The 26,573-nt window shown below is 62.8% G+C and overlaps 5 protein-coding genes and 2 long non-coding RNA genes across 10 annotated transcripts; 4 read left to right on the plus strand and 3 right to left on the minus strand.

The window, feature by feature from the left end:
* Positions 1 to 5,399: 5,399 nt before the first annotated feature.
* Positions 5,400 to 13,349, plus strand: LOC113839888 (uncharacterized). 3 transcript variants are annotated; one of them, XM_072028235.1, is made up of 7 exons: positions 5,400 to 7,290; positions 11,141 to 11,256; positions 11,361 to 11,687; positions 11,990 to 12,268; positions 12,593 to 12,694; positions 12,838 to 12,885; positions 13,053 to 13,349. In XM_072028235.1, exons 1-7 carry the CDS (start codon positions 7,103 to 7,105, stop codon positions 13,211 to 13,213), a joined length of 1,221 nt encoding a protein of 406 aa, XP_071884336.1. In that variant the 5' UTR covers positions 5,400 to 7,102; the 3' UTR covers positions 13,214 to 13,349. The 3 variants fall into 3 exon arrangements, with proteins under 3 accessions (XP_071884336.1, XP_071884335.1, XP_071884337.1); XM_072028234.1 differs by lacking the exon at positions 5,400 to 7,290 and having other exon boundaries at positions 10,022 to 11,256; XM_072028236.1 differs by lacking the exons at positions 5,400 to 7,290; positions 11,990 to 12,268 and having other exon boundaries at positions 10,022 to 11,256.
* Positions 8,359 to 10,036, minus strand: LOC139999595 (M1-specific T cell receptor beta chain-like). Its single transcript, XM_072028240.1, has 5 exons — positions 9,903 to 10,036; positions 9,349 to 9,678; positions 9,060 to 9,254; positions 8,694 to 8,815; positions 8,359 to 8,539 (listed from the first exon to the last, which is right to left on the minus strand). Exons 1-5 carry the CDS (start codon positions 9,940 to 9,942, stop codon positions 8,507 to 8,509), a joined length of 720 nt encoding a protein of 239 aa, XP_071884341.1. The 5' UTR covers positions 9,943 to 10,036; the 3' UTR covers positions 8,359 to 8,506.
* A 1,208-nt stretch (positions 13,350 to 14,557) lies between the features above and the next one.
* Positions 14,558 to 16,392, minus strand: LOC113839892 (M1-specific T cell receptor beta chain-like). Of its 2 annotated transcripts, XM_072028238.1 has the most exons (5): positions 16,261 to 16,392; positions 15,706 to 16,035; positions 15,417 to 15,611; positions 15,029 to 15,150; positions 14,703 to 14,874 (listed from the first exon to the last, which is right to left on the minus strand). In XM_072028238.1, the coding sequence occupies exons 1-5, from the start codon at positions 16,298 to 16,300 to the stop codon at positions 14,842 to 14,844; spliced, it is 720 nt and encodes a 239-aa protein (XP_071884339.1). In that variant the 5' UTR covers positions 16,301 to 16,392; the 3' UTR covers positions 14,703 to 14,841. The 2 variants fall into 2 exon arrangements, with proteins under 2 accessions (XP_071884338.1, XP_071884339.1); XM_072028237.1 differs by lacking the exon at positions 15,029 to 15,150 and having other exon boundaries at positions 14,558 to 14,874.
* Positions 16,393 to 18,703: 2,311 nt separating this feature from the next.
* LOC139999579 (uncharacterized) lies at positions 18,704 to 19,452 on the plus strand. Its single transcript, XR_011805034.1, has 3 exons — positions 18,704 to 18,856; positions 18,998 to 19,044; positions 19,166 to 19,452. It is a non-coding gene; the product is annotated as an uncharacterized lncRNA (long non-coding RNA).
* An 873-nt stretch (positions 19,453 to 20,325) lies between these two features.
* Positions 20,326 to 22,893, minus strand: LOC139999574 (M1-specific T cell receptor beta chain-like). Its single transcript, XM_072028174.1, has 5 exons — positions 22,478 to 22,893; positions 21,526 to 21,855; positions 21,237 to 21,431; positions 20,851 to 20,972; positions 20,326 to 20,696 (listed from the first exon to the last, which is right to left on the minus strand). The coding sequence occupies exons 1-5, from the start codon at positions 22,515 to 22,517 to the stop codon at positions 20,664 to 20,666; spliced, it is 720 nt and encodes a 239-aa protein (XP_071884275.1). The 5' UTR covers positions 22,518 to 22,893; the 3' UTR covers positions 20,326 to 20,663.
* Positions 22,894 to 22,916: 23 nt separating this feature from the next.
* LOC139999576 (uncharacterized) lies at positions 22,917 to 24,842 on the plus strand. Its single transcript, XM_072028180.1, has 3 exons — positions 22,917 to 23,724; positions 23,850 to 24,173; positions 24,442 to 24,842. The coding sequence occupies exons 1-3, from the start codon at positions 23,427 to 23,429 to the stop codon at positions 24,840 to 24,842; spliced, it is 1,023 nt and encodes a 340-aa protein (XP_071884281.1). The 5' UTR covers positions 22,917 to 23,426.
* A 307-nt stretch (positions 24,843 to 25,149) lies between these two features.
* LOC139999577 (uncharacterized) lies at positions 25,150 to 26,337 on the plus strand. The gene is made up of 3 exons (XR_011805032.1): positions 25,150 to 25,290; positions 25,428 to 25,475; positions 25,644 to 26,337. It is a non-coding gene; the product is annotated as an uncharacterized lncRNA (long non-coding RNA).
* The last annotated feature ends 236 nt before the right edge of the window (positions 26,338 to 26,573 follow it).

Below are 26,573 nucleotides of genomic sequence, written 5' to 3' on the forward strand. Positions count from 1 at the left end.
CAGCAGTGGAACCACCGAGTTCCTTGCCAGGCTGAAAGCGCTGCAGCAGCGGAGCTGCTCCAAGTATTTGTGTGTCGATTCCCTCGGCTTCGAGGCACAAATAGCCCCAGACGCTTTGGCAGCCGAGCATCCGAGCAAAACCACGGGAATCTCTGCTGGGAGGGGAGAAAATACCTCCCGGTTCAGGCATTGCAGGCTTTTCCTCTCCAGTCGGTGAGAGCTTGGCCAGTGCGTTCCCATATTTATCTGAGAAGGGGTTAAAAATGTGGTCAAAAGGACCCAATCTTGCCAATTCTTCAACATATTTGGTCTGGGAGGTATTTTTATTTAGCGGGTCAGAAGCACGCAAACGCACCCAGTTATGGAACAAAAACCCTGGCTGGATTTGCTGAAGAGGGCGACCCATTGCGGTGGTGTTCGGGGTGCAAAATGCCGAGCATCCTTTTATTGAAAACCGACTTTTCCTTGCAACAGCTGATATCGGAGTGCTTTAAAAGAGGCGATTCCCTCGGTGCAGAAATAAAAGCTGATCGGGGAGCCGGGGCGGGATTTAATGCCAGCTGTCTTGTCAGCGTGGCAACTTTCACCTGTTTTGGGACCTTTCCTGGAAAAAGCAGCAGGAAATGAGTGCCCTGCGTGCAAGGGAAGGAAATTCCTCGCAGGGGAAGGCCGGGAGAATTGGGCTTTTTGCCTCAGCCTCGCTTTTTGCCCCCTGAAAACGCTTTGGGATCGCGGCGTCAGCATCGGTTTTGTGCATTCGTAACTAATGAATAATAAATAATCAATGCAGGAAACGGGGCTCAGCCCTTGCCACGGCGCAGAGCAGCGCTGCCTTCCCAGAAATGCCATCCTGCAGCTTTCTGCAAAGCCCCGAACCCAGCACATCCCCGCTGGCCCTGTGGAGGGCAGCTTCGAGCTCCTTTTTTCAGCTGCCTGCACGTTTTGGGGTGCACAGCTGGGTTTTTTGGGGGGTGAACCCCTAGTGGGGTGCTGAGCTGCCACTGACCTTCCTTTTTGGGGCTGGGGGCGTGCAGAAATCAGGTCACAGATGCCGGGAGGTGGAGGTGAGGAGCCCCAAATTCCCCCCAGCCTCCTGGTTTGGGGTTTTGCTGCTGCACCCGCGGCTCCTCCAGGAGGCTGATAAGGCTGGAAAACCCAGCAGAGACCTTGAGAGCCCTTCTGGTTTCTTCCTGCGCAGAGATAATTGTGAACGGCTCTCGAAAACGGAGGGAAATCCTCTTTAGCCTTAAAGCTGCTTAGTGCATTTAGGGGCCGGGAGGCAGAGCCGAGCGGGGCACCATCGGGGTCCGGGGGTGAATAACGGGGGAAGCTTCAACCTCCTGCTGCAGCCACGGGGCTGGGCGGGCTCTGGGTTTTCCTACAGGGGGAAAAACTCCTGCAGGCATCCCGAAGGGAAAGGATTAAACGAATGCTGCACGGTCTGGAGGTGCCCCGGTGCGTGCCCTGCGCGAGCTGTGGCTCCGGTGATGGAAACCCCGGGATTTTCCTGCGGCTTGCAGCAAGCTGCACGGTGCTGCCTTGGGAAGGAGGCGTCTGCAGGCTCTGCCGAGTAATATCAGCTTCCAGGAGGCTGCAGGGCGCCTTCCAGCCCTTTCTTGGCCCGTCGGCCACCAGCTGGGAGAGAGCTGGAACCGTGCGTTGGGGTCAGCGCCCGTCTCGTGCGGTCGTGCACGGCGGAGACAAAGTCAATTGTTTGTCACTTTATTGGCAGGAGTTCATATTTACAAGAGAATAAGAGGAAAGAGGAAAAGAGCCGAGGCATTACGGAGCCCCTCGGTGTTTGCACAGCTTTTATGGCCCGCGATGGCATCATCCATCTGCTGGGAGCCGTGGGCGTCGAGTCACCGCCGTGCTAAAAACAGAGGCGGCTGCTTCGCTCGGAGGATGTAACTTCCACCGCGGTGACGAAATTCTTTTCTTCGTCCGAGTCGCCGTGTCTGCAGAGAGGGGAAGAGGCTCGGAAGCGATTCCCATGTCCTCCCATTGTGTTTCGGGGCGGGCTGGCGGCCGCGCGGGGATCCTGCGCGCACCTGGCCGCTGGCGAGCCCGAAAAAGAGGCTTGGGTGCTTCGGGAAAAAAAAAAAACTAAGCTGGGTTTTTGGCATTTCTGCAGGCAGTCCCGGTGGTGATCTGTGCTTCTCTGGTTGTCCCCGGCATGGGGCTGGCTGCCCAGAAGGTTTCCTTATTTCGGGGAGGCGCTGCCGGGTGCTGCTGCCTTGGGGATGTCAGCGGTGGCGAAATGCTCCGAGCCCCGGTGCTGCGTGGCTCTCGTACCTGCCAAGCCTGGGGAGTCACAGCAGGACACCCAGGAGGCTGAGAAGGACAACGAGGGGCAGGTGGCAGTGGAGGGACGATCCTGCAGAATCTGACATCTCCTGGGAAGCCGAGGAAGAGAAATCAGTTGGCAGCAGCCGGGTCCGACGCGCTCCGCCGATCCCCTCTGCCCTCCCCATCCCTGTGCGTGGGCTGCGGGGCAGAAACCGAAGTGCCCCGGAGCCTCCCTGCGGGAGCTGGGAGAGCCAAAAAGCTCCAGGTCACGGAGTTAAAATTTGGGGAGAAACCCCCCTGTTTTGCACATCCCTTCCCCAAAGCCGGATGGTGCTCGAGCGGGTGGTCAGGAGCACGACCAACCCTCGTTGGGGCAGCGGGTGTTAAATTTGGCTGGTGAGGCGTGCGGGAGGAGCCGATTTTTTTAGGAATCCGAAGAGAAACGTTTCGGGTACTCACCTCGTACAGGTATATGGTGGGGAGTATCGTGGAGTTCTCGGGGTAGTAGTCGATGGTTGCGTACAAGTAATCACCTGCAGCCAAAGCAGCGTCCCGGTGAGTCGGTGCCACCCGGCGGAGGCTGGGAGCTGGACCCCAGGGGGCTGCGGGGCCGCACCAGTTTGCACCAGTGGTGCTGGCGCAGTGGGTGTGGGAAAGCCAACGCTGCGTCACCCCGGCGGGGTCTCTGCTCTCAGAGCACCTCGGTGAGGTTTTGGCTTGGCAGAGCGTGATCGGGATGTGAGCGAGAGCCACTGGGGGCAGAGCAGCTCCAGAGAAAGGGCTTTGAGCTCTACTTTTAATCCTCTTGTTCAGTTTTACGCGGCTCTGGTCCCAGCACTGCTTAATTTCAACCCTTCCAGAGGGAGGATGCCCCTGGGGGCATCCAGACCCCTGCCCCCCTCCCCTGCTCCTGTTCCTGCAGAGCCTCAGCACGGGCTTGCCCTGCCCTTGCCCTGTGGTTCATGTCGAAATTAGCAAAAAACGAGAATTTCTTACCGAAGTGAGATGCGTATTCATATAAAAACCGTGTCATTTCCTCTTCTTCTCCCACTTCAGCATACCCTAAAAAAAACCAAATCAAGCAAACAATCAAGAGAGGAGCGGTTCGTACCCCGCCAGCGTCAGCAGGCTTGCGTGGAGCCGGCTCGCTCCCTGCCCCAGTGGGACGTGGTTTTGTAGGAGCAGCTTTGCTGCTTTCTGGGCACTTTGCGCAAAACTCGCTCCCTCGTGGGAGTGCCGGATTTGCAGTCTGACCCCTCATTAAATCAGGGACTTCAGAGAGCAAAAGCTCTCATGTTACGGAGCGGACCGCAGCTTGACCCACGCTTGGGATTTCCCTCCGCAGGTTTGCCAAGAGAGGGATCGGGGGCAATGGGGCTGCGTCCCCATGCCCTGGGTGTCCCTGTGCCCTGGGGCCCATCCCCATCATGGAGCCGTTTCCTCGGGCGAGCCGCTGTGAATGGGTCCGTGCACCTCACAGCTCATTTCCCTTTTCCACAGCTGCACTTTTCTCCTCTCACGCTCGGGGACCGTTTTGACCCGAATCCCTTATTCCACTTGTGCTGATGGGTGGCACCCGCGGGTTCCCCTCTCCACCCCCCGCCCTGTGTCCTCGTGTGCCCCCAGCCTCCTTGGGCTGTGCTCCCAACCCCGAGCCCAGTTCCCAGCACCACGGCGTGCTCTGACCCAGCCTCGAGGTGCACGGGGAGGCAGCACCGGGACCGGGTGGGCACCTGGGACCTCCCTTTGGGAGGTTTGGACCCGTCGGGAACGCTCCGTTCACTCCGTTCCTTTCCAGCTGCGCTCCCGTCAGCTCCCAGCCACCTTCTCCCTGCGCTGGGCTTTCTGAGAAAGTTTTCCGAGCAGGCTCCTCTTTGTGCTTGGGATAAAAAGGGAGCTGCGTCCGGAGCAAAGAGCTTCCATCTGGGAAGCCCCGGCTGCTTTTAACCCCTTGCGCAGTGCAGGACGCGCGGCTCCATCCCCTTTGCTTGGCTCCCTGCAGCCCAAAGCAGTTTCCAGCCACGGCTTTGCTTTTGGCACTGCTGCTACCCCGCTTGGCTCACCTGGTGCCCTCCAGCTCCTGAGCACCCACCTGAGGACTCGGGCAGTCCCGTTTGTTCCCCAGCCCGTGTTCATCTCCTTTAATCGGTCCCAGCTGCGTGCCGCGAGCTCGTTTGAGCGCAATGTGGGAAGCGTTAGGGATTGTCAAACCTCCTGCAAGCACCCGCTCTGCTGCGACCCCCGGTGCGTATGACCCTCAGGATGTGTGCACCGAGCTTTCCCCAGCTCGATTTCGCTCCCAACACCTCAACCACCGAGCAAACCCCCCCAGCCCCTTCTGCCCGACCGCAGCCGGGCACCGTGCAGCATCCCGGGAGCGTGCGCGCTCCGAGCTGCTCGAGCACCCGAGTTGCAAGGCAGGGAAAAGAGAAAGAACAACGCGTTTACCCAGCAGAAAAGGAAGAGCCAAGACCGCCACGAACAAAAAATTCATCGTCCCGCCTCGCCGTGCCGTCTGCTGATGCCTCCCGGTGCTGCTGCTTGGCAATTTCTCCAGAAGTCCCCAGCGGCACGGCCGGGAGGCAGGAAATGACACTGCTGGGGGCCGGGCTGAGCAGCCCCCGCGCTGGGGAGAAGGCACCGCACGCTCCTCCGAAACGCGCCCACTCGGATGCGGTTGGGGTGGCTGGGGCAGGGGGGGGCTTCCCCCGGAGTGGCAGCGATTGAGGATTTCCCTTGGCAAAGAGTTTCCCCTTTGCCCAGGTGCGGGGCAGGTGGCTCCGGTGGGGCTGCAGGCGGTGAGCAGCGCACGAGGGCTGTGCCAGCAGGACGAGTGCTTCAGGGCGGATAAATCTGCAGCTGAGGGGCAGGGGCAGAAACGCTGGCTGGGAGCCAGGGCTGCTGAAAGCGGCTCCTGACTTCCCTTAAAAGTTTAGGGGATTTCTGTTGTCCTGGCTCGCGTTTAACCTCCGTGTGCCTCACGTTCTCGGGCGGTGAGAAGAACCGTGAATGGTTGCGGGTGGATTTTATCCCGCGGGGTGCAGAAGTGCTCCGCCGCGGCGTGCCTTAGGTCCCTTCTCTCTGCTCACCGTGCTTTGCGCTCCTGTCGCTGCATCCGCAGGGTGTGGTGCCCTGGTACGAAAACTGAAAACTAAAAACAAACTGGGAGAACGCTTCTTGGAAAGAAACCAGGAGGAAAACGAAATGTCTGCGCTCTGCTCTCTGGGGAAAGAAGCTGGCGCACGAGGGCTCCAAGCCGGGCGTGAGAGCGGCGGCAGCAGGAGGAGGTTTAGGGGCAGGCAGCTTGCTGCAGGCCACACCAATCCCTATTAATGTGTTTTTTGGGGAAAAACACACCTCACCGCTGCGGGTTCTTCACCCAGCAGCAAAACCGTCGTGATGGGCACGGCGGCGCGGAGCTTTGGGGGTTTTGGTCACCCCCAGCACCCCTGGCACCGCTTCCCAGCCCCGCTGCCTCTTGTCCTCCCCTTGCCAGATGGAATTTTCAAAACCCTGGCCTAATTTCGGGGCTGGGAGAACAGGAGCGAGGCGAGGGAGGCTGATGGCCCACGGCCATGACAGCTCCGCTCCAAGGCGCCAGGGCACGGGCACCGTGGGAGCAGCAGCACGGAACGGTTTTCCCCTCCCTGTGCTCTTCCTGTCAGTTTTACACTGAGGGATTAGCCAAAGTCTTGTCTTTTTTTGACGGAAGAAGCATCAAAAAGAGCCTGGAAACATTTCGCAGCCACCCATCGTCGCGGGTGCTCTGCCAAAGGGGCTTTTTCCAGCGATCCGGAGAGCTTGACAAAGGGTTAAGCGTGGAGGAATGCTGAGCAACCCAGCAGGCAGGAAGCGAGTATCTCCAAAGCGTCCCCCCGACCCACAGAAATAACATCAAAACCAAAATCTCAACCCAAGCAGAAATCTGAGCTGGCTGGGAGCAATGCAGCGAATTCCAGCGGGGCTCGGGTGGGAACGGCAGCGTGGGAGAGGGAGAGCCGTAAAGGGTCCGAACACGGGGTTTTGGGGCTGGTGGAGAGGGAGGGGCAAGGCAGGTTTAGGAGGATTATCTTGTATTTTAGGCAGGGAGATGATGGGGCTGGGAAGACAAACTTCTTGGCAGGCAAACGAGCTGCGGTGGGAGCATCGTTCCTTTGGGGCTGAAATGGGGAAATGGGAAAGGGGCCGTGGCGGTGCTGCCGTGGGGGCTGTGCGATGTGCTCGGGGGCTGGCACGCACCTTTAGCTCTGCTCCCGCTCCCTCGTAACATCTGGCAACACAGAATGAAAACATCACCCAGAGAGCGGCCGAGAAAAGCGGCCAAAAAGCAACGCCTTTCCCATCTCTGCCCCCACGCGCCTATTTCAAAATCTCACTCCTATTTTGTGCGAGCTCCACGTTTTTCCCTCTTTTCCCTTCTTAAAGCCCGCGTGCCAAAAACCAAGCCCTCCGAGGTCGCGCGGCGAGGGACAGAGAGCGGCCCCGCACGTGGGAGCTCTGCAGCCGGCGGTGGGAGCGCGGCCTTTCACATGGGAAAGTGTGGGGCGGGAGCCAAAAAAAAAATGTGGCTTTTTGTGCAAGGAACCACGCAGCTCGCACCGGCGGCTCTGACCCCTCGTGGTGCCCAAGGAAGGCACCCAGGGAGCCCGGGAAGGTGCAAAGGGAACCGCTCAGGTCCTCTGCTTTAGGCTGCATGGCGTCATTTCCCAGCTTTAATAGGAGGAAGCAAAACTCGAAGGGAAATAAATAAAAAAAAAAAAAACGCAGCTGGTAAATAAGGCTGCGCTGCTAACAATGCCTCGCGCCCGAGCAGATGACATTAGCAGGATTCCTGCGGAAGCAGCCGAAGGACGTTGTTTGGGGCTTCTGCTGCAGAAGAGAAGATGGATGGAGCCACCCCGCGATGGGAGTGGGAGGGAAGCCCCCAGCCTGCTCCCCACGGCGCCTGCACCCACGGGTGCTGGGATGGGGACCCCGCGGTGCCGCGCAGCGGGCGGACAGGTAGGTGGGGTGGGCGCTTCCCGCAGGAGCCCCCAACGGCACGAGGGGATTTCTGCCAAGAGAAGGAGCCGATCCTCCTGCACGGCGCGGCGTTCTGCTCTAAATAAAGCTTTCCTGCCCTTCCCAGCTGGTTTGGGCGCAGCTCTCGGCAGAGCAGGGCGTGCGCGGCGCAGGGAGGGAGGCGCTGAGATGGGAGAAAGGCTGCTGCGAGCGGGGATTCCCAAAAAGCGCCCACGGTGCACCCAGGGTTCTCCCCGTTCACGTCGGTGTTTGTTGCACCCAGGGCACCGTCCTCTTGGGGGGCTCCAAGCAGGCTCCGGCCAACACAAAGGGGGTCTCCAGCCCCACGCCGCCCCCCTGCTGCTCCTCGGCCAGGACAGGCGCCGAGACCACCCCTGGCCTTCGTCCCGCACCGCCGACACTGGGTGGGGAGCCCCAGGAGGATGTCTCCAAGCTGTTTGGTTGGCAGGCATCTGTCCCTTCCTAATTAAACACAGAGCTGGCTCCCAGGCTGGAATGCGGCTTCGCTTCCCTTCCCCTCCCCATGGAGATGCTCCTCCAGCCGCGCGCGTCCGGCTGACGCCGAGGGGCCAGCACAGCCCATGGGGGCACTGCGAGTTTTGGCCCCGTTACTCGGTGGTTTCCCCTTTAGGGCTTCGTGTCCCAGCCACAGGAGCAGCAGCACGCGTGTGGAGGGGAAGGGGAGGTTGTGGTAAACCCTAAAGCCAGGGGAGCCGGGATGCCCCGGCACGGGGTCGTGTGCGTGCCCATAGACAGGGAAGGTGCTGAGGGCACGGGGAGCATCCTCGGAGCCGGCACACGGTGCAAGGTCGCCCTTCAGGAAGCAAAATGCAAAGAGGAGGGGCTAAAACAGGGCTGTGCTTAAGGCTCGAGGTGTAAAGGGACTTTTTTTTTTGCCCTGTTTAACAGCAGCTCCCCGTGGCTGTCACACGGGGTAGCACAGGGAGCAATCCCAATGAAGCTGAGAGACCCCGGTTGCATATCATGAATTTTATTATGTGCATGGGATTCCTCATGGCCATCGAGCTTCCCGCAGCGCTCTCCGCGTTCCTCCTCCCCCTCTGCCATGCAGCCCAGCAGAGAAATGCAGCAGAGCGCAGGATCCCACCACTTTCCCTTTCCTCTCTTGTTTTCGCTGCTCGCAGACCGCAGGCGTGAGCGGCTTCTGGCAGGGCGGGCGCGGGGAAAGGGCTTCTCAGTGCCCCAGCGCCGCGTACTCGCACTCGGGCTGCAAGAGAGAGCGAGAAGCCGCGCACTTGGGGCTGCGCCTGCAGCTGCAGGGGATGCTTTGCCTGCGCCAAAGCCCCCGGCCGGGCTGCTTGGGAGCTCCTTCCTCCTGCCGTGCCCACAGCCTCGTGCCGGGGGCTGGGGAAGCAGCTCACCTCCGGGCCCCGTCTCAGCACCGCGCGGGCCGGCCTTCGGCGCAGCCGGGCTGCCCACCACATCAAGGCGAGGACGGCGGCGCCGGGCGGCACGAAGGCCAGCAGCCACAGGAAGCATCCTGCTGCAGGGAGGGAGGGGAGGACAAGGAGACGTTGCCGACGGGGCACGGAGCTGGTGCCGGGGGCGGCCGGGGAAAGGGAGTGGTGCAGGGAGATGGGGCCAGGGCAGCGTTTGCAGCGTTTCAGCCCAGGGAGATGGGGAAAAAGGGATTTAAGGCTGGAAGAAGCGGGCTTGGAGTCCCTGCAAGCACAGACCAAGCACAGAGCAAAGCCCGCGGTGCCCAGGGGGAGGCTGCTCGAGCTCACCCGTGCCGATGGTCTCGCTGACGATCCTGCCCGTGCCGCGCTCCGTGGCCGTGCAATTCATGGCCCCGTCCCAGCGCTCGGCCGAGACCCAGGTGAGGTTCCAGGAGCCAGGGAGGTGGCACAGCAAGGGGACAAAGTCCGAGGGCTCCTCTGCATCCACGGGCACCAGGATGGAGAGCTTGGGCTCAGAGGGATCTGAAAGTGAGTGGGAAAACCCAGTGTCCCCAGGGATGTCCCCAGGGATGTCCCAAGGGATGTCCCCAGCACCGCCACACTCTGCCGCGCTCACCTGTGACGAGGAGCCTGGTCCCATTCCCAAACTGGGAGTGCGACACGGAGGAGGTGCAGTAATAATACCCAGAGTCCTCACGCTGCACATTGCTGATATTCAAGGAGAAAATACCCGGTGCTCTCACCGTCCCTGAGTATTTCCCCTTTGGGTTTGAGGCCGCTGCACTCCAGTAAATCCATTCCAAGCTGCCGTCCGGCTTCTCCCTGTACCAATTGGCACGGTCTGTGCTGCCCGAGATGCTGCAGCTCAGCTCAGCCGTCGCCCCAGGGGACAGCCAGAGCTCTGCCGGGCTCTGCTGGATCCACGGCTCCTCCGCAGAGGCGGCTCCTGCACGGGGGGAGCGGGTCTGAGCGCAGTAGGCAGTGCCATGGGGTCACCCTCACGCTTTGGGTTGTTGCCTTCTGGCTCCAAACCAGAGGGGTTTAGGGGTTTTGTTGCAAAATTGGCGTTGCACAGCAAGGCAGCAGCACCCCGGGGTTTACCCCAAGCGGGTTCAGCATAGCAGAAAGCAAGGCTGGAGCATTGGTGCAGCGGGACGGGACGGGACGTACCTGTCAGGAGGAGCAGGAGAACCCCGGGCAGGCTGCACATCTCCGCCTGGGGCTGCCCACACTCCTCGGTCGCCTCTTGGCTCCTGCAAAAGGCTTCGACACGGCACAAGGGAGCCTGGCTGTCGTCTGGGGTCGCGGAGGCACAGAGGGAAGGGGAGGCGATGCCTGGCGAGGGGACGGAGCTCGATGGGCTCCTGCTCGCGGACTGCAATTTAATTGCAGCTCCTAATTGCAGCGGGGGGGTCCTGCTGCGCTTTGCCTGCCTGCGCCTCGCCCCAAGGAGCCCCGGACATCGTCCCCTTCTTCTTCCTTTCTCGCAGCTCGGCACCGCGGCTACTTGTGGCCTTCAGGCTGCAGCAAATCTCGCGGGGATGCGTGGAGACACAGGTCTGCTCTGGAGAGGAGCACGACGAGTACTGGGGAGGGCGGCGAGGTGCCTCTGGTGTCTCTCGGAGCTGGAGGAGCAAAGGCTGCTCGTGGAGGCTCGGCCTCGTTGCAGCAGCCGGAGGCTGCGTGCGGAGCTGCCGGAGCCGAGGAGCGCTGCGGTCAGCCTCGCCTTGTTGATTTTGTCACCTCTCTGCTGTTTGTTCGCACGGAACCCCTGCCCCCCCACGCCGCTGCCAGCAAACCGTTGGCTCGGAAGGTTTTTGTCGCCAAAGTTGGGCGCTGGGGTAGCAAAGAGCCACGGTTGCCGAACCACAACAGGAAAGCAGGGCAGGGCTGGGGGACCAGACTTGCCTCTCGCCTTCGGTCCGCGGCCCTTTGAACGTCACCGGTAAGGTCACTTCGGCTGACGTGAGGATGGCTGGGGGGGCCGCGCCTGGGGGTGCAGCCACCCCCGCCCCGAGGCAGCTCCCCAGCCTCTGCGCTGCGGTTTCCCCAAAGCAAGAGCGGCGGCACGGTGCGCTGTGGTTTGGAGTGCCCAGCGCTGGGGCTGGCTTCTTCTTTCATGTCGAGAATTTGGGGGTGGGCACCCGAGGGCGTCGTGGGGCCCTCGAGGGGCTGCCTGCGAGCCTGTGTGTCGCAGAAATGGTTAAAAGCCAAATTTTCCTGCCGGATGTGGGTCCGTGCAGCAAGCTGACACGAGCTGTGCACCCGGCGATGCACCCCACAGCTGCCGGCAGCGGCGCGTGGGGAGGACGCATTCCCCGTGGGGACACCGCGTCCTTCGTGGGGACACCGCGTCCTCACGGCTGGGGGAGATCAATGCTGGGGCCCCACACTTCGTGCATCCACAGGACCCGGTGTACTCGGCCACTCTGCAGAAGGACTGGGACGAGCACGCCGATGGCTCCCCTGGGTTTCTCCTGCACGGAGGCGCTGCTGGCCACGGGGCTGCTGCTGCTGTGGCTGGGTGAGCATCGGGGCAGGGGCTGGGGAGAGCGGCCCCCGGGAGATGGGAGCACAGGCTGAGCTAGGAGAGCAGGCAGTCAATGAGCCCCCGGTCGGTCCCTGCAGCACCGGCAGCGTTGCTGGCAGTGCACCAGCCCCAGCCCTTCCTGCTCGTGGAGCCCAGCACTCCGGTGGCCATCAGCTGCATTCTGGATGAGACGCAAGATGGCAAAGGCAACGTGTTCTGGTACCGGCGTGTCCGTGGGGAGCGGCCCCGGCTGATCCTCAGCTGTGTCCAGGAGGCTCAGGACGGATTTTCCTGCGAGTACACGAAGGGACGCGCCGTGCTGCACCTCGCTGCTGCCCGCCCCGACCACACCAGCCTCTACCTCTGCGCCTACTACATCAACTCCAGGCTGAAGTTTGGCAACGGCACCGCGCTGATCGTGGGAGGTAGGGGGACTGCTGGCTGGGGGTGGCGGGTGGGGGGACCCCAACTTGTCTCCCTGAGCCCTCTCTTGTTCGATGGGGAACCCCGGTGACTCCCCAGTGGATGGTCCCCTCCCATACTGTCCCCAAGTCTCCACTTTGCACAGTCTGCACCCATGTCCCTACAGCGGATGGGACCCCCGTTTCTTGCCATTGCATGGACACCCTCCCCCAATGCCCCTCGTGTCACTAGGAGGGGTCCCCAGGAAGACGCGGGGTCCCTGCCCACATCGCAGCCCACCGAGCCCCTGCTCTCGTCTGTGCAGACAGCTGGAGGGCCCAGAGCTGGGTGCGGGTGCTGGCGCCCCACGGCTCCCCTTCAGACCCCCCCGGCCTGGTCTGTGCCGTGGGCAACGCCAGCGGCCCCGTCCTCGTCTCCTGGCCGGGGGGGCCCCGACCCCAGCAGGTGCTGGGGCTGGGGGGCAGCACAGAGCTGCTCATCAGCCCCGCGGGCATGGCCGGGGGCACCGGGGGGCTCTGCGAGGTGCGCTTCAATGCCTCCGGTCCCCCCGTCCGCAGGAGCGTGGAGCTGCACGGGGCCAAGGGTGAGCACGAGCCTGGGCACCGGGGTGACCAGGGGACAGGGCACATGGGGTCACCCCCCCTTCCTGGGGGTTCCTCGCAGCTGGGGCACGTGTGGGGAAAGTGAGGCAATGTTGGGGATAATGGGGGATGTTGGGGGGAGATGGTGGGATAATGGGGGACAACGGGGGGATGTTGGGGGCGATGGGGGAATAATGGCGTGATGGGGGGATGCTGGGGGGTGATGGGGGAATAATGGGGGGCAATGGGAGGATGTTGGGGTATGGGAGAGATCAAGGGGGGGACATGGGTGTGAGAAGATGGCTGGGACATGCCGTCCCCCGCAGGTGCCTGCACGACACCAAGTGCCGTGGCCATGGCCATACCCAGGGCACTGCTGCTGCTCGGCCTCATTCTCAGCGTCTGCTGCCTCCTTCGTGCATGGAGGGGTAAGGAGCCGAGCAGGGGCTGGGGGTGATGGACCACCCTGCCCCCTGATATCCTCTGCTGCCCTGCACCCCGCTCCCCCATCCCATCCCATCCCCAATTCCCCTCCGTCCCCATGCTGGGGACACGTCTCTGTCCCCGCCAGGACTCCGGCCCAGAGCTCAAGACCCTCCTGCAAGCCCAGCAGCAGCAGGTGAGGCCCTGCGGCCCCCCCGGGGTCCCCATACGGGATGGTGGCCATACCAGGAGCACTGCCCACACGGCTTCGCATGGCCATCGGGCACCAGTGGACGGCCCAGGAGAGCCCCACTGTGCTTGGGGCCAGGGTTGGGGCCGCTCTGATGGCGTTGGTGCCCGCAGGGAGAGCTGACGTACGCCCAGCTCCGCTTCGCCACCCCAGCGAGGGCAGCGCCGTGACCCACGGGGCTGGGCCCCAAGGCCTCGGTGGCGGCGCCGTGCAGCCCCGGGAGGCTGCGGCTGCCCCGGCCGCCGGGACAGCGGGGAGGAAGGAACGGGACTGAACCTCCAAGGAGGGAGCTCGAAGGAGCAGCGAATGACGGGAGAGGACCTCAAATGTGGCGTTAATAAAGAGATTGAAACTAAAATGAGGGGTAAATCATGGGGTTGAACCTCAAACATGGAGATAATAAAGAGATTGAAGCTCAAAGGAGGTGTAAATAATGGGGTTGAACCTCAGATGAGCAGGAAACCGAGACTAAACCCAAAAGTCAACGCCCCCTGCAAGAAACGCCGCTACTGCTGCCTGGGGCTGGGGGGGAAGCCCCAGGCCTGCTCCCCACGGCACCCACGGGTGCTGGCACTGGGCCTTTAGGAGAACAGGGCGGCGCCTGCCCCTCCACTCCCTTCGCCAGCAAGCTGTAGGCCGCCATGAGGTCCCCCCTCAGCTTCCTCTTCTCCAGCCTGAACAGGCCCAGTGCCCTCAGCCGCTCCCCACACGCCTTCCCCTCTAGGCCCTTCCCCATCTTGGTCGCCCTCCTCTGGACACTCTCCAACACTTTCATGGCCTTCGTGTACTGAGGGGCCCAGAGCTGCACACAGCGCTGAGAATCCTGCAGTCACAGAATCACAGAATCACAGAATTTCTAGGTTGGAAGAGACCTCAAGGTCATCGAGTCCAAGCTCTGACCTAACGCTAACAGTCCCCACTAAACCATATCCCTAAGCTCTACATCTAAACGGCTTTTGAAGACCTCCAGGGATGGTGACTCCACCACGTCCCTGGGCAGGCCATGCTGGTGCCTGACCACTCTTTGAGACCAGAAGTTTCTCCTGATATCTAATCTCAAGGTGAGCCCGCAGTCCTGCCATGATGTCTGCCAGCTCTCTGAGCACCCTGGGATGAACCCATCCGGACCCATGGACGCGTACGGATCCAGGTGGAGCAGCAAATCCCGCACACGTTCAGGGTCGGTTGGGATCTGATCATTCCCACCGTCATGGTCCTCCAGCTCAGGGCACCCTGGGTCCCGAAGCCCATCATAAGTGTTTGAAGATGGAGGCAAACAGGGCATTAAACGTTGCAGGGCACCACAAGTTTTGGCCCTGTCGCTCGGTGGTTTCCCCTTGGGGTTCGTGTCCCAGCCACAGGAGCAGCAGCACGCGTGTGGAGGGGAAGGGGAGGTTGTGGTAAACCCTAAAGCCAGGGGAGCCGGGATGCCCCAGCACAGGGTTATGCACACAGCCACGGGCAGGGAAGGTGCTGAGAGCACGGGGAGCATCCTCGGAGCCGGCACACGGTGCAAGGTCGCCCTTCAGGAAGCAAAATGCAGAGAGGAGGGGCTAAAACAGGGCTGTGCTTAAGGCTCGAAGTGTAAAGGGACTTTTTGTTTGCCCTGTTTAACAGCAGCTCCCCGTGGCTGTCACACGGGGTAGCACAAGGAGCGATCCCAATGAAGCTGAGAGACCTCGGTTGCATATAATAATTTTATTATCTGCATGGGATCCCTCATGGCTATCGAGCTTCCCGCAGCGCTCTCAGCGTTCCTCCTCCCCCTCTGCCATGCAGCCCAGCAGGGAAATGCAGCAGAGCGCAGGATCCCACCACTTTCCCTTTCCTCTCTTGTTTTCGCTGCTCGCAGACCGCAGGCGTGAGCGGCTTCTGGCAGGGCGGGCGCGGGGAAAGGGCTTCTCAGTGCCCCAGCGCCGCGTACTCGCACTCGGGCTGCAAGAGAGAGCGAGAAGCCGCGCGCTTGGGGCTGCGCCTGCAGCTGCAGGGGATGCTTTGCCCGCGCCAAAGCCCCCGGCCGGGCTGCTTGGGAGCTCCTTCCTCCTGCCGTGCCCACAGCCTCGTGCCGGGGGCTGGGGAAGCAGCTCACCTCCGGGCCCCGTCTCAGCACCACGCGGGCCGGCCTTCGGCGCAGCCGGGCTGCCCACCACATCAAGGCGAGGACGGCGGCGCCGGGCGGCACGAAGGCCAGCAGCCACAGGAAGCATCCTGCTGCAGGGAGGGAGGGGAGGACAAGGAGACGTTGCCGACGGGGCACGGAGCTGGCGCCGGGCGAGCGCCCAAACGCAGCCGCGGTCACACGGGGAAAGGGAGCGGTGCAGGGAGATGGGGCCAGGGCAGCGTTTGCAGCCTTTCAGCCCAGGGAGACAGGGAAAAAGGGATTTAAGGCTGGAAGAAGCGGGCTTGGAGTCCCTGCAAGCACAGACCAAGCACAGAGCAAAGCCCGCGGTGCCCAGGGGGAGGCTGCTCGAGCTCACCCGTGCCGATGGTCTCGCTGACGATCCTGCCCGTGCCGCGCTCCGTGGCCGTGCAATTCATGGCCCCGTCCCAGTGCTCGGCAGAGACCCAGGTGAGGTTCCAGGCGCCAGGGAGGTGGCACAGCAGGGGGACAAAATCCGAGGGCTCCTCTGCATCCACGGGCACCAGCATGGAGAGCTTGGGCTCGGAGGCATCTGAAAGTGAGTGGGAAAACCCAGTGTCCCCAGGGATGTCCCCAGGGATGTCCCAAGGGATGTCCCCAGCACCGCCACACGCTGCCGCTCTCACCTGTGACGAGGAGCCTGGTCCCCTTCCCAAACTGGGAGTGCGACACGGAGGAGGTGCAGTAATAATACCCAGAGTCCTCACGCTGCACATTGCTGATATTCAAGGGGAAAATGCCCCTTGCTCTCATCATCCCTGAGTATTTCCCCTTTGGTTTCGAGGCCACCGTGCTCTCGTAAATCCATTCCAAGCTGCCATCCGGCTTCTCCCTGTACCAATTGGCATGCCATGGGCTGCCTGAGATGCTGCAGCTCAGCTTGGCTGTCGCCCCAGGGGACACCCAGAGCTGTGCCGGGCTCTCCTGGATCCACGGCTCCTTCGCAGAGGCGGCTCCTGCACAAGGGAAGCGGGTCTGAACGCGGCAGGCAGTGCCATGGGGTCACCCTCATGCTTCAGGCTGTTGGCTTCTTGCTCCAAACCGGTGTGGTTTAGGGCAGTTTGGTGCAAAATTGGCATTCCACAGCGAGGCAGCAGCACCCTGGGGTTTACCCCAAGCAGGTTTAGCGTAGCAGAAAGCAAGGCTGGAGCATTGGTGCAGCGGGACGGGACGGGACGTACCTGTCAGGAGGAGCAGGAGAACCCCGGGCAGGCTGCACATCTCCGCCTGGGGCTGCCCACGCTCCTCGGTCGCCTCTCGGCTCGTGGCCTTCAGGCTGCAGCAAATCTCACGAGGCCGGGCCACGTGCACGGGGATGCGTGGAGGCACGGGTGTGCTCTGGAGAGGAGCACGACGAGCACCGGGGAGGGCGGCGAGGTGCCTCTGGTGTCTCTCGGAGCTGGAGGAGCAAAGGCTGCTCGTGGAGGCTCGGCCTCGTTGCAGCAGCTGGAGGCTGCGTGCGGAGCTGCCGGAGCCGAGGAGCGCTGCGGTCAGCCTCGCCTTGTTGATTTTGTCACCTCTCTGCTGTTTGTTCGCACGGAACCCCTGCCCCCCCACACCGCTGCCAGCAAACCGTTGGCTCGGAAGGTTTTTGTCGCCAAAGTTGGGCGCTGGGGTAGCAAAGAGCCACGGTTGCCGAACCACAACAGGAAAGCAGGGCAGGGCTGGGGGACCAGAGTTGCCTCTCGCCTTCGGTCCGCGGCCCTTTGAACGTCACTGGTAAGGTCACTTCGGCTGACGTGAGGATGGCTGGGGGGGCCGCGGCTGGGGGTGCAGCCACCCCCGCCCCGAGGCAGCTCCCCAGCCTCTGCGCTGCGGTTTCCCCAAAGCAAGAGCGGCGGCACGGTGCGCTGTGGTTTGGAGTGCCCAGCGCTGGGGCTGGCTTCTTCTTTCATGTCGAGAATTTGGGGGTGGGCACCTGAGGGCGTTGCAGGGCCTTTGAGGAGCCACCTGCAGCCCTGAGCATTGAAGAAATGGTTAAAAGCCAAATTTTCCTGCCGGATGTGGGTCCGTGCAGCAAGCTGACACGAGCTCTGCACCCGTCAATGCACCCCACAGCTGCCGGCAGCAGCGAGTGGGGAGGACGCATTCCCCGTGGGGACACCGCGTCCTTCGTGGGGACACCGCGTCCTCCATGGGGACACCGCGTCCTCACGGCTGGGGGACATCGCTGCCAGGACCCCACACTTCATGCATCCACAGGACCCGGTGCACTCGGCCACTCTGCAGAAGGACTGGGACGAGCACGCCGATGGCACCCCTGGGTTTCTCCTGCACTAAGCCGCTGCTGGCCACGGGGCTGCTGCTGCTGTGGCTGGGTGAGCATCGGGGCAGGCGCTGGGGAGAGCGGCTCCCGGGAGATGGGAGCACAGGCTGGGCTTGGGGAGCAGGCACTGAATGAGCCCCCGGTCGGTCCCTGCAGCACCGGCAACGTTGCTGGCAGTGCACCAGCCCCAGCCCTTCCTCTTCGTGGAACCAAGCACTCCGGTGGCCATCAGCTGCGTAATGGATGAGACGCTTGATGGCCAACACAACACACTCTGGTACCGGCGTGTCCGTGGGGAGCGGCCACGGTTCATCCTAAGCTGCAACCAGGAGGTTCAGGATGGATTTTCCTGCGAGTACACGAAGGGACGCGCTGTGCTGCACATCGCTGCTGCCCGCCCCGACAATATCGGCCTCTACCTCTGTGCCTGCATCTCCGGATCCAAGCTGCTCTTCGGCAACGGCACCGCGCTGATCGTGGGAGGTAGGGGGGCTGCTGGGCTGGGGGGGCCGGGCGGGGGGACCCCAACATCTACCCCTGAGCCCTCTCTTGTTAGATGTGGAACCCCCCAAGTTTCCCATTGCGCAGTCTGCACCCATGTCCTTACAGCGGATGGGACCCCCGTTTCTCCCCATTGCATGGACACCCCCCAATGCCCCTCGTGTCACTAGGAGGGGTCCCCAGGGGCACACGGGGTCCCTGCCCACATCTCAGCCCACCGAGCCCCTGCTCTCGTCTGTGCAGACAGCTGGAGGGCCCAGAGCTGGGTGCGGGTGCTGGCGCCCCACGGCTCCCCTTCAGACCCCCCCGGCCTGGTCTGTGCCGTGGGCAACGCCAGCGGCCCCGTCCTCGTCTCCTGGCCGGGGGGGCCCCGACCCCAGCAGGTGCTGGGGCTGGGGGGCAGCACAGAGCTGCTCATCAGCCCCGCGGGCATTGCCGGGGGCACCGGGGGGCTCTGCGAGGTGCGCTTCAATGCCTCCGGTCCCCCCGTCCGCAGGAGCGTGGAGCTGCACGGGGCCAAGGGTGAGCACGAGCCTGGGCACCGGGGTGACCAGGGGACAGGGCACATGGGGTCACCCCCCCTTCCCCAGCAGCTTCTCGGAGCTGGGGAACGTGTGGGGAAAGTGAGGCAATGTTGGGGATAATGGGGACACGTTGGGAGTGATGGTGGGATAATGGGGGGCAATGGGGAGATGTTGGGAGCGATGGGGGGATGCTGGGTGGTGATGGGGGCATGTTGGGGATGATGGGGGGATAATGGAGTGATAGGGGGATGTTGGGGGCGATGGGGGGAAGCTGGGTGGTGATGGGGGAATAATGTGGGGCAATTGGAGGATGTTGGGGTATGGGAGAGGTCAAGGGGGGGACATGGGGGTCAGCAAATGGCTGGGAGATGCTGCTCCTCCCAGGTGCCTGCACGACACCAAGTGTGGTGGCCATGGCTGCAGCTGGGGCGCTGCTGCTGCTCGGCCTCAGCCTCGGCGTCCGCTGCCTCCTCCGCGCAAGGACGGGTAAGGAGCCGAGCAGGGGCTGGGGGTGACGGCCCCCCCTGTATCGCCATTTTTTCCCCTGCTGCCCTGCAGCCCGCTCCCCCATCCCATCCCCAATTCCCCTCCGTCCCCATGCTGGGGACACGTCTCTGTCCCCGCCAGGACTCCGGCCCAGAGCCCCGAACCCTCCTGCACCCCAGCACCAGCAGGTGAGGCCCTGTGAGCCCCGGGGGTCCCCACACGGGGCAGTGGCAATAACAGGGACAGGCCCAGCCCCATAAGTGTTGGGGGCTGGTCTTGGGGCTGCTCTGATGGCGTTGGTGCCCGCAGGGAGAGCTGACGTACGCCCAGCTCCGCTTCGCCACCCCAGCGAGGGCAGCGCCGTGACCCACGGGGCTGGGCCCCAAGGCCTCGGTGGCGGCGCCGTGCAGCCCCGGGAGGCTGCGGCTGCCCCGGCCGCCGGGACAGTGGGGAGGAAGGAACGGGACCGAACCTCCAAGGGACCGAACCTCCAAGGGACCGAACCTCCAAGGGACCGAACCTCCAAGGAGGGGGCTCGAAGGAGCAGTGAATGATGGGCTTGGACCTCAAATGTGGCGTTAATAAAGAGATTGAAACTAAAATGAGGAGTAAATCTTGGGGTTGAACCTCAAACATGGAAATAATGAAGAGACTAAAGCTCAAATGAGGAGTAAATCATGGGGTTGAACCTCAAATGGGGAGGAAATGGAGACTAAACTCAAAAGTCAACGCCCCCTGCAAGAAACGCCGCTACTGCTGCCTAGGGCTGGGGGGGAAGCCCCAGGCCTGCTCCCCACGGCACCCACGGGTGCTGGCACTGGGCATTTAGGAGAACAGGGCGGCGCCTGCCCCTCCACTCCCCTCGCCAGCAAGCTGTAGGCCGCCATGAGGTCCCCCCTCAGCTTCCTCTTCTCCAGCCTGAACAGGCCCAGTGCCCTCAGCCGCTCCCCACACGCCTTCCCCTCTAGGCCCTTCCCCATCTTGGTCGCCCTCCTCTGGACACTCTCCAACACTTTCATGGCCTTCGTGTACTGAGGGGCCCAGAGCTGCACACAGCCATGAGAATCCTGCACTCACAGAATCACAGAATTTCTAGGTTGGAAGAGACCTCAAGGTCATCGAGTCCAACCTCTGACCTAACACTAAGAGCCCATCATCAGCCTTGAATATGGAGGCAAACAGGGCATTAAACGTTGCAGGGCACCACAAGTTTTGGCCCCGTCGCTCGGTGGTTTCCCCTTGGGGTTCGTGTCCCAGCCACAGGAGCAGCAGCACGCGTGTGGAGGGGAAGGGGAGGTTGTGGTAAACCCTAAAGCCAGGGGAGCCGGGATGGCTGCCCCAGCACGGGGTCGTGTGCGTGGCCACAGACAGGGAAGGTGCTGAGAGCACGGGGAGCATCCTCGGAGCCGCTGCACGTTGTGGGGTCGTCCTTCAGGAAGCAAAATGCAGAGAGGAGGGGCTAAAACAGGGCTGTGCTTAAGGCTCGAGGTGTAAAGGGACTTTTTTTTTGCCCTGTTTAACAGCAGCTCCCCGTGGCTGTCACATGGGGTAGCACAGGGAGCAATCCCAATGAAGCCGAGACCTCGGTTGCATATCATGAATTTTATTATGTGCATGGGATTCCTCATGGCCATCGAGCTTCCCGCAGCGCTCTCAGCGTTCCTCCTCCCCCTCTGCCATGCAGCCCAGCAGGGAAATGCAGCAGAGCGCAGGATCCCACCACTTTCCCTTTCCTCTCTTGTTCTCGCTGCTCGCAGACCGCAGGCGTGAGCGGCTTCTGGCAGGGCGGGCGCGGGGAAAGGGCTTCTCAGTGCCCCAGCGCCGCGTACTCGCACTCGGGCTGCAAGAGAGAGCGAGAAGCCGCGCGCTTGGGGCTGCGCCTGCAGCTGCAGGGGATGCTTTGCCCGCGCCAAAGCCCCCGGCCGGGCTGCTTGGGAGCTCCTTCCTCCTGCCGTGCCCACAGCCTCGTGCCGGGGGCTGGGGAAGCAGCTCACCTCCGGGCCCCGTCTCAGCACCGCGCGGGCCGGCCTTCGGCGCAGCCGGGCTGCCCACCACATCAAGGCGAGGACGGCGGCGCCGGGCGGCACGAAGGCCAGCAGCCACAGGAAGCATCCTGCTGCAGGGAGGGAGGGGAGGACAAGGAGACGTTGCCGACGGGGCACGGAGCTGGCTCCAGGCTTCGGGCAAGCACCCGAGCGCAGCCACGGGGGCGGCTGGGGAAAGGGAGCGGTGCAGGGAGATGGGGCCAGGGCAGCGTTTGCAGCCTTTCAGCCCAGGGAGACGGGGAAAAAGGGATTTAAGGCTGGAAGAAGCGGGCTTGGAGTCCCTGCAAGCACAGAGCAAAGCCCGCGGTGCCCAGGGGGAGGCTGCTCGAGCTCACCCGTGCCGATGGTCTCGCTGACGATCCTGCCCGTGCCGTGCTCCGTGGCCGTGCAATTCATGGCCCCGTCCCAGCGCTCGGCCACAACCCAGGTGAGGTTCCAGGAGCCAGGGAGGTGGCACAGCAGGGGGACAAAGTCCGTGGGCTCCTCTGCATCCACGGACACCAGGATGGAGAGCTTGGGCTCGGAGGCATCTGAAAGTGAGAGGGAAAACCCAGTGTCCCCAGGGATGTCCCCAGGGATGTCCCCAGGGATGTCCCCAGCACCGCCACACGCTGCCACGCTCACCTGTGACGAGGAGCCTGCTCCCGTTCCCAAACTGGGAGTGCAACACGGAGGAGGTGCAGTAATAATACCCAGAGTCCTCATGCTGCACATTGCTGATACTCAAGGAGAAAATACCCCATGCTCTCACCGTCCCTGAGTATTTCCCCTTTGGGTTTGAGGCCGCTGCACTCCAGTAAATCCATTCCAAGCTGCTGTCCGGCTTCTCCCTGTACCAATTGGCACGGTCTGTGCTGCCCGAGATGCTGCAGTTCAGCTCGGCCGTCGCCCCAGGGGGCAGCCAGAGCTCTGCCGGGCTCTGCTGGATCTGCAGCTGCTCCGCAGAGGCGGCTCCTGCACAGGGAAAGCGGTTCTGAGCACAGCAGGCAGTGCCACGGGGTCACCCCTGTGCTTTTGACTCTCAGCTTCTTGCTCCAAACCAGTGGGATTTGGGGTGGTTTCGTGCAAAATTGGCGTGCCATGGCGATTTGCCTTCGTCAGCCCCGAGGCAGAGCATCACCCCCACAAAATGCACAGCACAGAACACAGGGGAAGCAGCCAGCAGTGCCGGGGCCATGTGTGCTCAGGTGCCGACTGTTCGTCTGTGCTTCCTCCACAGCACACAAGGTTTGCAGGCGAAAAAAGTCAGGGCTGGATCAGCGCCCAGCACAGAGTCTGAGAAGCCCGCTGTGTTTGGGCATGCCAAAGGTGATTCCTGCCTCTCAGAGAGGCAGCAGCACCCCGGGGTGGGTTTTCCACAGCCGCCGCGCTCAGGCTTTTGAAGAGATTGCATTGAAAATGCTTCAGGGAAACTCTTTCAGCAAACCTCTGACGAGCCTAAGCCCCGCAGCTGCCTCTCCTCCCTCTGCCCACCGGCTCAGGTTGGTCTTAAGCCACTGCGGACGATCCCAAGCGGGTTTAGCGTAGCAGAAAGCAAGGCTGGAGCATTGGTGCAGCGGGACGGGACGGGACGTACCTGTCAGGAGGAGCAGGAGAACCCCGGGCAGGCTGCACATCTCCGCCTGGGGCTGCCCACGCTCCTCGGTCGCCTCTCGGCTCCTGCAAAAGGCTTCGACACGGCACAAGGCGAGGGGACGGAGCTTGATGGGCTCCTGTTTGCGGACTGCAATTTAATTGCAGTTCCTCATTGCAGCGGGGGGGTCCTGCCGTGCTTTGCCTGCCTGCGCCTCACCCTGAGGAGCCCCGGGCATCATCCCCTGCAGCAAATCTCACGAGGCCGTGCCACGTGCACGGGTCTGCTCTGGAGAGGACCACGACGAGCACCAGGGAGGGCAGCGAGATGCCTCTGGGTGTCTCTCGGAGCTGGAGGAGCAAAGGCTGCTTGTGGAGGCTCGGCCTCGTTGCAGCAGCTGCAGGCTGCGTGCGGAGCTGCCGGAGCCGAGGAGCGCTGCGGTCAGCCTCGCCTTGTTGATTTTGTCACCTCTCTGCTGTTTGTTCGCACGGAACCCCTGCCCCCCCACGCCGCTGCCAGCAAACCATTGGCTCTGAAGGTTTTTGTCGCCAAAGTTGGGCGCTGGGGTAGCAAAGAGCCACGGTTGCCGAACCACAACAGGAAAGCAGGGCAGGGCTGGGGGACCAGAGTTGCCTCTCGCCTTCGGTCCGCGGCCCTTTGAACGTCACCGGTAAGGTCACTTCGGCTGACGTGAGGATGGCTGGGGGGGCCGCGCCTGGGGGTGCAGCCACCCCCGCCCCGAGGCAGCTCCCCAGCCTCTGCACTGCGGTTTCCCCAAAGCAAGAGCGGCGGCACGGTGCGCTGTGGTTTGGAGTGCCCAGCGCTGGGGCTGGCTTCTTCTTTCATGTCGAGAATTTGGGGGTGGGCACCTGAGGGCGTCTTGGGGCCCTCAAGGGGCCACCTGTGGGCCTGAGCGTTGCAGAAATGGTTAAAAGCCAGATTTTTCTCCCGGATGTGGGTCCGTGTCAGCAAGCTGACAAGAGCTCTGCACCCGGCGATGCACCCCACAGCTGCCAGCAGCGGCGCGTGGGGAGGACGCATTCCCCGTGGGGACACCGCGTCCTTCGTGGGGACACCGCGTCCTCACGGCAGGGGGACATCGCTGCCAGGACCCCACACTTTGGGTAGCTGCAAGTCCCGGTGCGCTCGGCCACTCTGCAGAAGGGCTGGGACGAGCACGCCGATGGCACCCCTGGGTTTCTCCTGCACGAAGGCGCTGCTGGCCACGGGGCTGCTGCTGCTGTGGCTGGGTGAGCATCGGGGCTGGCGCTGGGGAGAGGGGCACCTCTCGCTTTCTGAGTGCCCTCCGGGAGATGGGAGCACAGGCTGGGCTTGGACAGCAGGCAGTGGATGAGCCCCCGTTTGGTCCCTGCAGCACCGGCAACGTTGCTGGCAGTGCACCAGCCCCAGCCCTTCCTCTTCGTGGAGCCCAGCACTCCGGTGGACATCAGCTGCATTCTGGACGAGACGCAAGATGGCAGAGGCAACGTGTTCTGGTACCGGCGTGTCCGTGGGGAGCGGCCCCAGCTGATCCTCAGCTGCTTGCAAGTTCAGGGGGAATTTTCCTGCAAGTACACGAAGGGACGCGCCGTGCTGCACATCGCTGCTGCAGGCAGCAACCACACCGGCCTCTACCTCTGCGCCTACCTCATCAACTCCAGGCTGAAGTTTGGCAACGGCACCGCGCTGATCGTGGGAGGTAGAGGGGCTGCTGGCTGGGGGTGGCGGGTGGGGGGACCCCAACATCTACCCCTGAGCCCTCTCTTGTTAGATGGGAAACCCCCCAAGTCTCCCCATTGCACAGTCTGCACCCATGTCCCTACAGCAGATGGGACCCCCGTTTCTCCCCATTGCACAGAGCCCCCCCATACCCAATGCCCCTCATGTCCCTATGCCAGGGTCCCCAGGGGCACGCGGGGTCCCTGCCCACATCGCAGCCCACCGAGCCCCTGCTCTCGTCTGTGCAGACAGCTGGAGGGCCGAGAGCTGGGTGCGGGTGCTGGCGCCCCAGGACTCCCCTTCAGACCCCCCCGGCCTGGTCTGTGCCGTGGGCAACGCCAGCAGCCCCGTCCTCGTCTCCTGGCCGGGGGGGCCCCAACCCCAGGAGGTGCTGGGGCTGTGGGGCAGCACAGAGCTGCTCATCAGCCCCGCGGGCATCGCCGGGGGCACCGGGGGGCTCTGCGAGGTGCGCTTCAATGCCTCCGGTCCCCCCGTCCGCAGGAGCGTGGAGCTGCATGGGGCCAAGGGTGAGCATGAGCCTGGGCACCGGGGTGACCAGGGGACAGGGCACATGGGGTCACCCCACCTTCCCCTTCAGCTTCTCGGAGCTGGGGAACATGTGGGGAAACTGAGGCAATGTTGGGGATAATGGGGGATGTTGGGGGTGATGGTGGGATAATGGGGGACAACGGGGAGATGTTGGGGGCGATGGGGAAATAATGGCGTGATGGGGGGATGCAGGGGGGTGATGGGGAGAAGCTGGGTGGTGATGGGGTAATAATGGGAGGCAATGGGAGGATGTTGGGAGTGATGGGGGGATGATGGGTGGTGATGGGGGGGATAAAGGGGGGATGTTGGGATGTTGGGGGTGATGGAGGGAAGCTGGATGGTGATGGGGGAATAATGGGGGGCAATGGGAGGATGTTGGGCTATGGGAGAGATCAAGGGGGGGACATGGGTGTGAGAAGATGGCTGGGACAAGCTGTCCCCCCCAGGTGCCTGCACGACACCAAGTGCCGTGGCCATGGCCATACCCAGGGCACTGCTGCTGCTCGGCCTCATTCTCAGCGTCTGCTGCCTCCTTTGTGCATGGAGGGGTAAGGAGCCGAGCAGGGACTGGGGGTGATGGACCCCCTGCCCCCTGACATCCCCTGCTGCCCTGCACCCCATTCCCCTGTCCCATCCCCAATTCCCCTCCGTCCCCATGCTGGGGACACGTCTCTGTCCCCGCCAGGACTCCGGCCCAGAGCTCCAGACCTTCCTGCAAGCCAAGCACCAGCAGGTGAGGCCCTGCGGCCCCCCCGGGGTCCCCATACGGGGCGGTGGCCATAGCAGGAGCACTGCCCACACGGCTTCGCATGGCCATCGGGCACCAGTGGATGGCCCAGGAGAGCCCCACTGGTGTTGGGGGCTGGTCTTGGGGCCGCTCTGATGGCGTTGGTGCCCGCAGGGAGAGCTGACGTACGCCCAGCTCTGCTTCGCCACCCCAGCGAGGGCAGCGCCGTGACCCACGGGGCTGGGCCCCAAGGCCTCGGTGGCGGCGCCGTGCAGCCCCGGGAGGCTGCGGCTGCCCCGGCCGCCGGGACAGCGGGGACTGAAACTACAACGAGGGGGCTCGAAGGAGCAGTGAATGACGGGCTTGGACCTCAAATGTGGCGTTAATAAAGAGATTGAAACTAAAATGAGGAGTAAATCGTGGGGTTGAACCTCAAACATGGAGATAATAAAGAGATTGAAGCTCAAAGGAGGTGTAAATAATGGGGTTGAACCTCAAATGGGGAGGAAACTGAGACTAAACTCAACACTCAACGCCCCCTGCAAGAAACGCCGCTACTGCTGCCTGGGGCTGGGGGGGAAGCCCCAGGCCTGCTCCCCACGGCACCCACGGGTGCTGGCACTGGGCATTTAGGAGAACAGGGCGGCGCCTGCCCCTCCACTCCCCTCGCCAGCAAGCTGTAGGCCGCCATGAGGTCCCCCCTCAGCTTCCTCTTCTCCAGCCTGAACAGGCCCAGTGCCCTCAGCCGCTCCCCACACGCCTTCCCCTCTAGGCCCTTCCCCATCTTGGTCGCCCTCCTCTGGACACTCTCCAACACTTTCATGGCCTTCGTGTACTGAGGGGCCCAGAGCTGCACACAGCGCTGAGAATCCTGCACTCACAGAATCACAGAATTTCTAGGTTGGAAGAGACCTCAAGGTCATCGAGTCCAACCTCTGACCTAACACTAAGAGCCCATCATCAGCCTTGAATATGGAGGCAAACAGGGCATTAAACGTTGCAGGGCACCACACGTTTTGGCCGTGTCGCTCGGTGGTTTCCTTTTGGGGCTTCGTGTCCCAGCCACAGGAGCAGCAGCACGCGTGTGGAGGGGAAGGGGAGGTT

Source organism: Anas platyrhynchos, chromosome 26 (genome assembly GCF_047663525.1).
Source record: "Anas platyrhynchos isolate ZD024472 breed Pekin duck chromosome 26, IASCAAS_PekinDuck_T2T, whole genome shotgun sequence".
In the NCBI taxonomy this organism is placed as follows: domain Eukaryota; kingdom Metazoa; phylum Chordata; class Aves; order Anseriformes; family Anatidae; genus Anas; species Anas platyrhynchos.

Excerpts from the sequence above, each read along its gene's own strand:
- LOC139999595 (XM_072028240.1), bottom strand. The coding sequence starts at position 9,942 with ATGTGCAGCCTGCCCGGGGTTCTCCTGCTCCTCCTGACAG. Across the intron at positions 9,255-9,348 it reads GACCAGGCTCCTCGTCACAG|ATCCCTCTGAGCCCAAGCTC; the intron begins GTGAGCGCGGCA and ends ACTCACTTTCAG. Across the intron at positions 8,540-8,693 it reads TGCTGAGACGGGGCCCGGAG|CCCGAGTGCGAGTACGCGGC; the intron begins GTGAGCTGCTTC and ends TCTCTCTTGCAG.
- LOC113839888 (XM_072028234.1), top strand. The coding sequence starts at position 10,704 with ATGGCTGGGGGGGCCGCGCCTGGGGGTGCAGCCACCCCCGCCCCGAGG. Across the intron at positions 11,257-11,360 it reads GCTGCTGCTGCTGTGGCTGG|CACCGGCAGCGTTGCTGGCA; the intron begins GTGAGCATCGGG and ends CGGTCCCTGCAG. Across the intron at positions 12,695-12,837 it reads CCTCCTTCGTGCATGGAGGG|GACTCCGGCCCAGAGCTCAA; the intron begins GTAAGGAGCCGA and ends TGTCCCCGCCAG.
- LOC113839892 (XM_072028237.1), bottom strand. The coding sequence starts at position 16,300 with ATGTGCAGCCTGCCCGGGGTTCTCCTGCTCCTCCTGACAG. Across the intron at positions 15,612-15,705 it reads GACCAGGCTCCTCGTCACAG|ATGCCTCCGAGCCCAAGCTC; the intron begins GTGAGAGCGGCA and ends ACTCACTTTCAG. Across the intron at positions 14,875-15,416 it reads CAGCGAGACCATCGGCACGG|CCCGAGTGCGAGTACGCGGC; the intron begins GTGAGCTCGAGC and ends TCTCTCTTGCAG.
- LOC139999574 (XM_072028174.1), bottom strand. The coding sequence starts at position 22,517 with ATGTGCAGCCTGCCCGGGGTTCTCCTGCTCCTCCTGACAG. Across the intron at positions 20,973-21,236 it reads CAGCGAGACCATCGGCACGG|CAGGATGCTTCCTGTGGCTG; the intron begins GTGAGCTCGAGC and ends CCCTCCCTGCAG. Across the intron at positions 20,697-20,850 it reads TGCTGAGACGGGGCCCGGAG|CCCGAGTGCGAGTACGCGGC; the intron begins GTGAGCTGCTTC and ends TCTCTCTTGCAG.
- LOC139999576 (XM_072028180.1), top strand. The coding sequence starts at position 23,427 with ATGTGGGTCCGTGTCAGCAAGCTGACAAGAGCTCTGCACCCGGCGATG. Across the intron at positions 23,725-23,849 it reads GCTGCTGCTGCTGTGGCTGG|CACCGGCAACGTTGCTGGCA; the intron begins GTGAGCATCGGG and ends TGGTCCCTGCAG. Across the intron at positions 24,174-24,441 it reads CACCGCGCTGATCGTGGGAG|ACAGCTGGAGGGCCGAGAGC; the intron begins GTAGAGGGGCTG and ends TCGTCTGTGCAG.